This window comes from Carcharodon carcharias, chromosome 5, assembly GCF_017639515.1.
Source record: "Carcharodon carcharias isolate sCarCar2 chromosome 5, sCarCar2.pri, whole genome shotgun sequence".
Taxonomy (NCBI): domain Eukaryota; kingdom Metazoa; phylum Chordata; class Chondrichthyes; order Lamniformes; family Lamnidae; genus Carcharodon; species Carcharodon carcharias.
Window position 1 is genome coordinate 30,236,825 of NC_054471.1, and position 11,461 is coordinate 30,248,285.

General features: G+C 41.9%; 1 protein-coding gene across 1 annotated transcript in view; it reads left to right on the plus strand.

The window, feature by feature from the left end:
- Positions 1-5,226, plus strand: part of LOC121278303 (heme-binding protein 2-like) — a 46,364-nt gene extending 41,138 nt beyond the window's left edge. The window contains exon 4 of the mRNA XM_041188589.1: positions 3,132-5,226. Coding sequence (XP_041044523.1) covers positions 3,132-3,303 — 172 coding nt within the window. The 3' untranslated portion in view covers positions 3,304-5,226. The remainder of the gene's footprint in view (positions 1-3,131) is intronic.
- Positions 5,227-11,461: the final 6,235 nt, after the last annotated feature.

Consider the following 11,461-nt stretch of genomic DNA (forward strand, 5'->3'; position numbering starts at 1 on the left):
TACTATTTCCACAACCTCCAGTCTTATCTGCTGGCACACTTATAAGTTTGTATTCTCTGTCCCTTCCTGCCACACTCCGACTATCATTTCCTCTATTGCTTCCTTGCTCCCCTGGCTTGTCTTCTCTCATCACATCCTGTAATACTTGATCCCTTGCCCCCACTAATTATTTTAAACTCCTAGCTGCCAACCTCGTTACTTGACTCAACAGAACACTGGTCACAGCGCAGTTCAGATTAAGACTGTCCCAGCAGTACAGCTCCCACTTTCCCCAATACTGGTGCCAGTGGCCAAGAGTCAAAACCCAACACTCCCACACCGCACTTTGATCCACCCATTTAAATCTCTAATCTGATTTATCCTATGTAGATTTGCTCGTGGTTCAGGTAATAATCCAGGGAATATGACCTTAGAAGTTCTGTTTTTTAATTTAATCCACAATTGCTCATACTCCCTAAGCAGAAACTCGTTTCTCATCCTACATATTTCATTGGTCCCCACATGAACCATGACAACTGGATCCTCCACCTCCCACTGCACGTTCCTCTCCAGCCCTGATCAGACGTCACTAACCCTGGCACCAGGCAGGCAACCCAGCCTTCTGCACTCCTGCCCTCAGCTGCAGAAAACTGTGCCTATCTGCCTGACTATACTGTCCCCTACACCCACTACAAATCTATTCATTCTAAAGTGCAGAGCTAAAGTAAGTAAATTGAGTTGAGGTGTTGATCAAAGACTCATAGGACGGTTTTTTAATGGAGGTGATGGGGATCTCAGCTGAAGAGCTAACAAGGGCCCTGCATCACCTTCTTTAGGGAGGGCCTGCTGCATTAAATGCCGCTCAGGTGGCCAATGGCAGGTCTTCCTCAGAATCAAAGACCCCAGGGGGCAGAGACCTTGCCCTCCAAAAGCTGCTGGCCAATCAGAGGCCAGCAGCTCTCAGCGCTTGTCAGCAACAAGGAGGTGTAGTGGCTGCTGTTGGCTCTGTTCCTGAGAGGCCTAGGATCAGTGCTGGACCCCAGGATAACAGGTGAGTGATGGGAGGAAGAGGATCACAGCAAAGGGAGTCACAGCAGAGGGGGTGAATTGTGTAGTAATAAAGGGCATAAGGGTGGCTCTCCACAGCTCAGCCCACCTTCCTGATGCCAGTCCCTCAACAACAAAATGGCCCCTCCAAAATTTCAAAAGCAACCAGCATAGTAACAGGCCCTCCTGCCTCTGGGTTAAGGCCATCAGCTACAAGAAGGGACTCTTAAGTTGACATGAATTGTCCATTTAAGTGCCTCCATTGAGGGCAGGTTGGGAAGGGTTGGGCTGCCTGGGCACGAATCTCCCATCACTGGATTTAATCTTGGTGGAGGCAGTAAGGCAGCGGGGTGCCCACCCACCACCAACACGTACAATTAAATGCCCTCTCAGCCAGCAACCCTGCCTCAAGGGAGCACAATAAATTTGGCCTATAGAATCATGGCTGCACAGAAGGAGGTAATTCAGCCCATTGAGACCATGCTGACTATATAGAGCAATCCAATCAGTCCCAAATCCTCCCTTTAACCCTGTGACCCTGCAAGTTTATTCCCCTCAAATGTCCATCCAATTTCCATCTGAAATCATTCATCATCTCTGCTTCCTCCGCCCTAATAAACAGTGAGTTCCAGATTATTACCACTCGCTGCATAAGAAGGTTTTTCCTCAGATTCCCCCTGAATCTCTTGCCCAAAGTCTTCTATCTGTCTCCCCAAGTTCTTTTACCATCGCCTAATGAGAACAGCTTTTCCTTTTCTACCTTATCAACCCTGTCAGAATCTTGTACAGCTCAATCCAATCACCCCTCAACCTCCTTTAACCAAGGAGAACAACCCCAGCTTTTCCAATCCAACCCTGTCACTAACATCCCCCAGCTGGGGAACTATTCGAGTAAGTCTCCTCTGCACCCCCTCAAAGAGCCTCACATCCCTCCTAAAGCGTGGTGACCATCACTGAAATTGATACTCTAATTGTTGCCTCTCCAGATCTTTATAACTGTTCATCATCACTTTGCTGTTTTTGTAATTAATTCCTCTAGTTATGAAACCCAAGTTCCCATGTACTTTGCTGAACATTTTTTCAATATGTGATCTCACATTCAAAGATCCATGCACCCCAAGGTCCCTCTATCCCTGAACACTCTTTAGAATTGTTTCATGATGTCTCCATTGCCTCTCCCTATACCTTCTGCAAAATGCATCCCCTCACTTTGTTTTCAGTTAATTTATGGAATGTGTGTATCGCTGGTTAGGCCAGCATTCATTGCCCATTCCTAATTGCCCTGAGAAACTGGTGGTGAACTGCCTTTTTGAACCACTGCAGTCCATGTGGTGTAGATACACCCACGGTGCAGTTTGGAGTGTGTTCCAGGATTTTGACCCAGCAAAATTGAAGGAATGGTGATACATTTCCAAGTCAGGATGGTGAGTGGATTGGAAGGGAAATTCCAGGTGGATGTGTTCCCAGGTATCTGCTACCTTTGTCCTTCTGGATGGCAGTGATTGTGGGTTTGGATGATGCTGTCAAAGGAGCCTTTGTGAGTTGCTGCAGTGCATCTTTTATATGATACACATTGCTGCCAAAGTGCACCAGTGGTGGTGGGAGTGAATTTTTGTGGATGGGATGCCAATCAAGTGTGCTGCTTTGTCCTGGATAATGTCAAACTGCTCAAGTGTTGATGGAGCAGCACTCATCCAGGCAAGCAGAGAGTATTCCATCACATTCTTGTAGTTGGTGGACAGTCTTTGGGGAGTCAGGAGGTAAGTTATTCACCACAGGATTTCCAACCTCTGCCCTTCTCTTGTAGACACAGTATTTATATGGCTAGTCCAGTTCAGTTTCTGGTCAACAGTAACACACTGGAAGTTGATAGTTGGCGATTCAGTGATGGTAATGCCATTGAATGTCATTTCTCTGTATTAAATCCAATCTGCCACTTGTCTGCCCATTTAGCTATCTTATCTATTATGTTACTACAGCTTTGGATGAACTGAATGGTGGAGGGTCCTCAGTGGGCTGATTGTCCTGACAATCCATTTGGCTTCCATACGGGCTGTGTCAGGAGGACCAAAAATGAAAATGATATATTCTTAATTCTGTTGCAGGGTTTTTGACCAGAAAGTTGATGAGCAACAATATGAAAAACTTGTGACTGAATTCCGGCAGGACTTGGAACAAGACAATCAACACTTTGATCCGAGATTTTCCATTTCTTTTTATAGCACACATGGGCTCATGCAAATAGCTTTTAGAAAGATAGTAAATCCTCTCGGGTAGGTTTTGTTACCTCTATAGATATTGAACAGTGAGATGTGCTTAACTCTATTCTTAAACTGATTGAACCTTCCATTATTTACACATTGGGTTTAAGCTGGAGTACTGTGCAAATTTCTGGTCTCCTTTCCTAAGGAAGGATATATTTACCTTAGAGGGAATGCAATGACTGTTCATTAGACAGATTACATATATGTGCGGGTATTGGGGTTTTGAACAATTCCACCAATGACACATTCAGCACTGAGACCCTGTATAGAACATTGCCCTCTACTGACAGTTAACTCTGACTCCCACACACACTGCTGCATTTAATCTTCATTCAAAATTATACAAACACGTTAGCATCAACAGTGAGCCTTTCTTCCCCATTTACATAAACTAGTCCCTTTAGTTGTTTTGTTCAGTGATTCTAAACAATGGCTCTTTCCAGGTGTCCAGTTCATTGACTCCCCACACTATCCTGTGACAGAGAGATCATGGTTCTCACCAGGGGCTGTACCTCCATGACTTTCGCAAAGTCAAATAAAACAGAGGCTCTTTGATCCTGCTCCACCATTCAGTAAGATCATGGCTGATCTTCTACCTCAATTCCACCTTCCCACACTATCCCTCAAGTGTGTAATCTGTCTAATAAACAGACATTGCAGTCCCTTTAAGGACAGTTGATCCAACCTTAGGTAAGGAGGCCAAAACTACAGGTGTGGTGGCACCTATATAATTGAAGTAAAATTTATCTTCTCTTTACTCTCTTAGTAATAAATGCTAACATACCATTTGCTTTCCTAATTGCTTGTTGTAACTGCATATTACTTTCCTATGCTTCATGTGTAAAGACACCCAAGCCCCTCTGAATAACAACATTTTCCAGTCACTCACCTTGCAAAATATTCCACTTTTATATTTTTCCTATATTTGGCTGACTTCACACGTCCCAAAAATGAGATTCCATCTGCCACATTCTTACCCATTCACTTAACCAACCAAATATGGAGAAACCACATGGTCTTCTACCCACACATTAACCAGACATGAGGATCCAGCCCTGGCAGATCTGACTGTCCCTGACAGAGGAGTCCTGACTGCTGCTGTTGCTTTTCATATTGTTTATAATTAGGTTCATCCTTCAATTCCAAATTATCTGGGACCTGCTTCTCCGGTGGGCGTTGGCTCCCTGCCTGCTGGAGATTGGGTCAGACCCGCCTGCCCGACAGGCAAAATATTGAGCCCCTTGAGTTCACCTACAACATTCCAATTACCCCTGCTGAGAGTGATCTCCGACAATCTCCTTTACAATGCATAGAAGGGAGATGTAGCTGAGCCGGCAACTTCAACCATGTTCCACAGATCGGTGAGTTCAACACTGGACACTAACATGAACATTCAATAAATAGTGGTCCACAAAACACAATATTATCTCTTCCACAATAAAGATATGTCCCAAACCCTTCTGTAACCATCAAGTTGTGCCAACTATAAACTGTGCCAGGACATTGAGTTTTCTGATTAAATTAGTCTCAACAAGTAACGATGGTGCCGACAGGAATAAAGAGAGAAAAATGTAATATGAAATACTAATAGCGAAGTTTAAGTTTGAAAAACACGTAGTCCACCTTTCTGCACTCAATAATTCTCCTGTTAGTAGCAATAGAGTTGGGCAGGAAAGTTGTGGTCATGATGAAGATGCTCCCTGTTTATCCAGGACACTCCTTTATAACCCACCTGTACCTGCTGCATTGTCAGTTGACAGCAGTATTCACCACTGAAAAGCTTCCCCGCAGCATGATCACACACGTCTCCCATGCACACCATTTTCATTAGAATCATGAGGAAACTGAAGTGGAAGATTTGACGACTCTGGTTTGAAGCAGCTTAAAACTGAGAAAGAATCCCAATCTAAAATTAGAATCCAGAGACTGAACATGGTATAAAGTTCAGATTCCCATCTCCTCAAACCCACACTGGGAGCTCACATTCAGAATATTGACAGACTGAACCTGTGATTGAGAACATGATCTATTCAGATATTAACCCTGTTAACAGGTGACCCATTCACAGGCTTCTCACATGGAGTAAATTAGCCATTGTCTTCTTGCCTTTGTTTGTCTTTTATTTTTCAAACTGCTGGGAATGTATTCTCACTGAAATAAAGAGGGTGATGCATTTCAACTTTTGGTCTCATGTTAGATTCTTACTCAGAAATAAATCTGGGTCACTCATTTACTATTTTTGGGGAGATGGTGGTGTCGTGATAATATCACTGAACTAGTAATACAGAGACCCAAGTTAATGCTCTGGGAGCACATGTTTAAATCTCACCATAACAGCTTCTGAACTTTAAGTTCAGTTAATAAAATCTGGAATTGAAAGCTTTTCATAGTGATAAAAGCAAAATTCTGTAGATGCTTGTAATATAAACAGAAAATGCTGGAAAAAATCTGCAGGTCTGACAGCACCTGTCACCCCTTCTTTAAAGATCGTATGGACTGGAAGCATTAACTCTGTTTCTCTCTCTGGTAGACCTGGTGAATTTCCAGCGTTTTCTGTTTTTATTTCAGATTTCCAGCATCCACAGTGTTTTGCTTTTATCTTAGTGTTTAATTCAGTGCCACCTCTCTCCCAGGAATGTTTGCGTTGAAGAAGTCGTGCTCTTCTCTCAGTAATAGTGACTCTGAAACTAACATTGATTGTTGCAAAAACCCATCTGCTTCACTAATGCCATTACCTTGTTTGGTCTACATCTACAGCAATGTGGTTGGCTCTTTACTGTCCTTTCAATTGGCTGAGCAAGCCTCTGAGATCAAGGGCAATTAGGGATGGGAAACAATATGAGCCACACCAACAACAGTAGAGATAAGCCAGGGAACTACAGGCCAGTGAGTCTCACGTCAGTGGTAAGGAAACTATTGGAGAAAATTCTGAAGGACATAATCTACCTCCATTTGGAGAGGCAAGGTTTGATCAAGGATAGTCAACATGGCTTTATCAGAGGGAGATCATGCCTAACAAAGTTGATTGCATTTTTTGAGGAGGTGACTAAATGTGAAGATGAGGGTAGTGTAGTTGATGCAGTTTATATGGATTTCAGCAAAGCCTTTGACAATGTCCCACATGCGAGATTTAGAATACACATGGGATACAGGGTAATTTGATAAGGTGGATTCAAAATTGGAAGTGGCTTATAATCCTACTCCCTCTTTGGGCTGTTCCAGATCAGACACACTCCTCAGATGATCACTCTCACATCAGGTTAAGAGAATGAGGCCTCACAGATACTTAGAGCTGATCTAACTCTCCCTGAATGAAAGGAACTACCAGAGAATATTGTTGTCCTGCAGATAGCGTTTTTAGCAAGTTTAAACTTGATTATAACAGCCCAGATATTATTGAGATTCGGGCATCTCTCCTCAACAACATAACTCTCCACTGAAGGCCGTACAGAGATGTGTTTCCGGGTTTGGATATAGAAGGTTATATGAGACAATATACTTTCTAAATTATATAAATGTTTATTCAGGAACCAAGCATGCAATTCATTTTTATGGTAAATCAATCACAACATTGACAGTTCGAGGAAAACTTTGTACAATCTTGTCTCTAATAGAGAATGCACTCTTAGTAATATTACAATATTGGTAGTAGGGAACATGATTATTGCTAAAAACAGAGACATGTCAAAGCTTTTCATTTTATACTCATCAGGACACTGCTCAAGAATAGCAATATAAGGGGCAAACAATGATTTATGCTGTATGAGAAGAGAGTGCTGATTGATTGGCAAATGGACTCTGACTGATAGAGGCGTTGCCATGACGTGAATCAGTATTCATTGAACTTATGATCGTGACAACTCACGGAGTTAAGTTCAGCTTTACTGACATCATATAAGCCCAAATAGATGGTGTTGCCATGGGGTCAACTCGAGGCCCAGCTCTCTCAAACATCTTTTTTGGTTTCCATCAGAAACGAGTCTTTGATGGAGTGACACCGAACCTCCTAACCCTAGTTAGGAAAATATAATAATTTTTATCTGATGAAGAGTCATACGGACTCGAAATGTTAATTGTATTCCTCTCCGCGATGCTGTCAGACCTGCTGAGCTTTTCCAGCTATTTTTGTTTTTGTTTCAGATTTCCAGCATCCACAGTATTTTGTTTTTGTTACAATAACTTTTTGTTTGGTATCGCAATTTATTGTAAGGTAGGACTTAATTGAATTAAAGATAGCTGGTCTGAAGGATTTGATGTAACAGAAGTGAAGCCGGGTTTGAAATTATAAATAGTTAAATATGGCTGAAGTTTTAGAATGTGAGGTGTAAAGGGAAATTTGCATTTTTAGATAAACCAGAGTAGTTTGAATTTCAAAATTGGCGTTAAAATGTTACACTTAACCAGAAGAAGCCAAACAGTATGTTTATTTTCCCCAAAGCTTACTGATAAAATTGGAACTGTGAAAGATCTTTAAAAAATATTTTTGATAGAAAAATAGAGTTGAAAGGCATATTGGGACAATGGGATTTTCATTAAAAAGGGAGAAACCTGAACAGAGGAGATGAGGTTATGTGTAAGAGGAAGGCATTTTAAGATCAAACAAGCGTGAAAATCCTCCAGCCTCTTAGCCTCAAGTTGCTTCTATATGAAATGAAGTGAAGAAAACTCCCTTTGAATTCTACTATTCAGGGCATCATGTTACTTTGCCTGGGTCATTTAAAATCTATGTGTTTTACTGTTGCCTTAATGGAAGTGTAACTGGGAGTTAGATTAACCAGTGGATCCTGGAGCTTTCATAGTAGCAATTTGTAAACCAATATATGTGCTTAAAATCATTTTTATTAATAAAGGTTTAATTTGGATTTACAAGGAACCTATAAAACTTGGTGGGCCTATAAGTGCTGAACTTAAATCACACAGTTCAAAATAAATAGAAATAGTAAAATAGTTGTGGCAGTTGTTTCAAGTTTCCCTCTGGGATTTGAACAGCTCAGCATTTACCATCCACTGTGCCATAACACCATTGCAATTTTCTGATATGTGGATGGTACGTTTGCTACATTTAAGTCCTCAGCTGCATGTAATAATTTCCTAACATTTCTTAATGGGCTCCATCCTGTCCTCAAATTCACTTGAGAAATGGAATAGTCAAATTCACTCCCCTTCCTTGATATGCTAGATCAGAAATCTAGAGTTTCTCTACTTAGGTCTACCACAAGCCTACCTGCACTGGTCAATTACGGCGTTGGGATTCTTACAGTTCCACATGCTATAAGATTGATCTTATCGGCAACCTTCTAAATAGGGCCCGAGCCATTTGCTCCCCATGCAAGCTTGATGCTGAAATAGGGTGTATCAAAGATATCCTGCAGGAATATGGCTACCCAGATCAAATCATTTCATGTTGTGTATCACGCAAACTCATGAATGGGGCGAAGGCTGTCACTTACAGCCCTGAAAAGTGCCCAGTCTACTTCTGATTACCCTGGAAAGGCAACGTTCCCCAATCATTTGTACAGCATCAACAAGAGTGGTGTTCACTAGTAGCAGGATGCTGGCATCAAGCCAAAAAGCCATTCTGCCTATCACACAAATCAGTAATGTGGTCTATGAATTTCAGTGCCAGCGTGATGCGAGGTATGTGGGCCGTACATGCCAAAGGCTGTCAGTTTTTATCAAACAGTCTATCCCAGACGCTGCTTAGAATGGGCAAAGCCTAGACTGTACCCGACCAGCCCGTGCTTGTAAAATTCAAAACACAGTGTGCAACATTAGATGTGATTCCGCGATTGGACAACATTTGTTAATTAATCCTCTGTGTGCTAAGAATTACACTGACAACCAATTTAAAGCTGTCAGTTGGGCTCACAGTATGGAGCATTTTGTGTGCTGGAAGCTACATATATTAATATTAAAGGCCCTGTTCTTTAAAGACAGAAAGAGCCTGTACACACATTGCACCTGTTTCAGCTAAACAAGATAAGTGACGCTATTCACTAACTCATTCTTCAGGACAATGCCTCAACCAATCAGGTTCAAGGTGACTGGATGAAGTTTCAAACAACGTGTGGCTGTTAACTGTCTGCCATCATTACCGATGCATTCTCCATGGCAATGCCTCTACCAATCAGAGTCCACTTGCCAACCAGTCAGCATTCTCTTCATATTCATTCATGTTTATTGCAATGATCATGAAGCTATTAATGTCTGTAATATTATTGGAAAAGATATTTCTTTTAAAATAGATATTTAGTTTGTGGGTGTGTCTGAATTGGATTAAAGCCAGCTGGTCTGGGTGCTTTGATGTGTCCTGGGTTTGATATGTAAGAGAGGTAGCGTGCATTTGCATTTTTTGAATAGAGCATTCAAGAAGTGGGGTGAAAAATGATACCGATCCAGCAGATACCAAGCTATATGTTTATAATGCTAATAAAATTGGTATGATGAAAGGGGTTTTATTGTTAGAGAGGTTTAGTTCAGAGGTTGTTGATACAATGAGAATTAACTTTTAATGGGCAGTGCTAGGTACAACTTTAGCAGTTTTCGGGCAGAGGCAATGTGAGATCACACGGCAGCTGTCAGCCTCCAACTGTCTCCACAGGAACTAACGTGAAAATAACCTAATTTTGAATTTGTAAGCTGAAAATGCTTTGCCTGGTGTTTGGTTTAGTCTATGGGTTGCAGTTGCCTTAATGGATATTACTTTGGGAATTTGTTAAAAGTTATGATAGGAGTAATTTGCAGCCATTTGTATATATATATATATATATATAAACCTGTGTTGATTAATAAAATGTTCATTTAGTTTAATATAAAACCTCAAGAACTTGTGGTCTGATTCCTGAATTTAGAATCGCATCTTATAAACAAAACACTTAAATTATAGGTTATGAGAGTTATTTCAATTTTCCCTCTAGGATTTTTAAATAACTCCACTTTAACAACTGCATTGGTCATAACAGTACATTCATTTCCCTCACCCAAGCCATGAACATATATTCTAATTAACTGTGGCCCCAGCACTGATCCCTGTGGCAATCTGGTAGATAAAGGTTGCCATCCTGAAAATCCCCCCACCAGCCTCATGAAGCTACAACACAGGATAATTTGATTGGCAAACAGCATAAGCAGCAAGTGATTTACTGAGCTAAGTGATTCCATTCCCAACAGATCAGACCTAAGCTCTGAAGTCCTGCCACATCCAGTCGTGAATGGTGGTGGACAATTAAACAACTCACTGGAGGAGCAGGCTTAACAAATATCCCCATCTTCAATGATGGGGGAGCCCAGCACATCAGTGAAAAAGATAAGGCTGAAGACATTGCAACAATCTTCAGCCAGAAGAGCCAAGTGGATGATCCATCCCAGCTCCGTATGGATTCCCCAGCATCACAGATGTTAGTCATCAGCCAATTCGATTCATGTCACCTGATGTCACAAAACGGCTGAATGTACTGGATACTGCAAAGGCTGTGGGTCCTGACAATATTCTGGCAGTAGGACTGAAGAATTGTGTTCCAGAAATTGCCACTCCCCTAGCCAAGCTGTTCCAGTACAGCTACAACATTGGCATCTACCCGGTAATGTAGAAAATTTCCCAGACATGTCCTGTACATAAAAATCAGGGCCAATCCAACCTGAGCAATTACAGTCCCATCAGTCAACTGTCGATCATCAGTAACGTGATGGAAGGGTTCATTAACAGTGTTACCAAGTGGGACTTGCTCAGCAATAACCTGCTCACTGATGCTCAGGTTGCTTTCCAGCAGCATCATTCAGCTTCCGACTTCATGAGAGACTTTGTTCAAGCATGGATAAAAGAGCTGAACTCCAGATGTGAGGTGAGAGAGACTGCCCTTGACAGCAAGGCAGCATTTGACTGATTGTGGAATCAAGGAGCCCGAGCAAGAGTGGAGGCAATGGGAATCAGGGGGAAAACTCTCCAATGGTTGGAGTCATACCTAGCAGAAAGGAAAAAGGTTGCAGCTGTTGGAGGTCTATCACCTGAGACCCAGGACATCCCTATAGCAATTCATCAGGATAGTGTCCTCGGCCCAGCCATCTACAGCTGCTTCACCAATGACCTTGCTTGCATCATGAGGTCAGAAGTGGGGATGTTCCCTGATGATTGCACAACGTTACATATGAGCATCTGAACCAGGAGCAGGAGT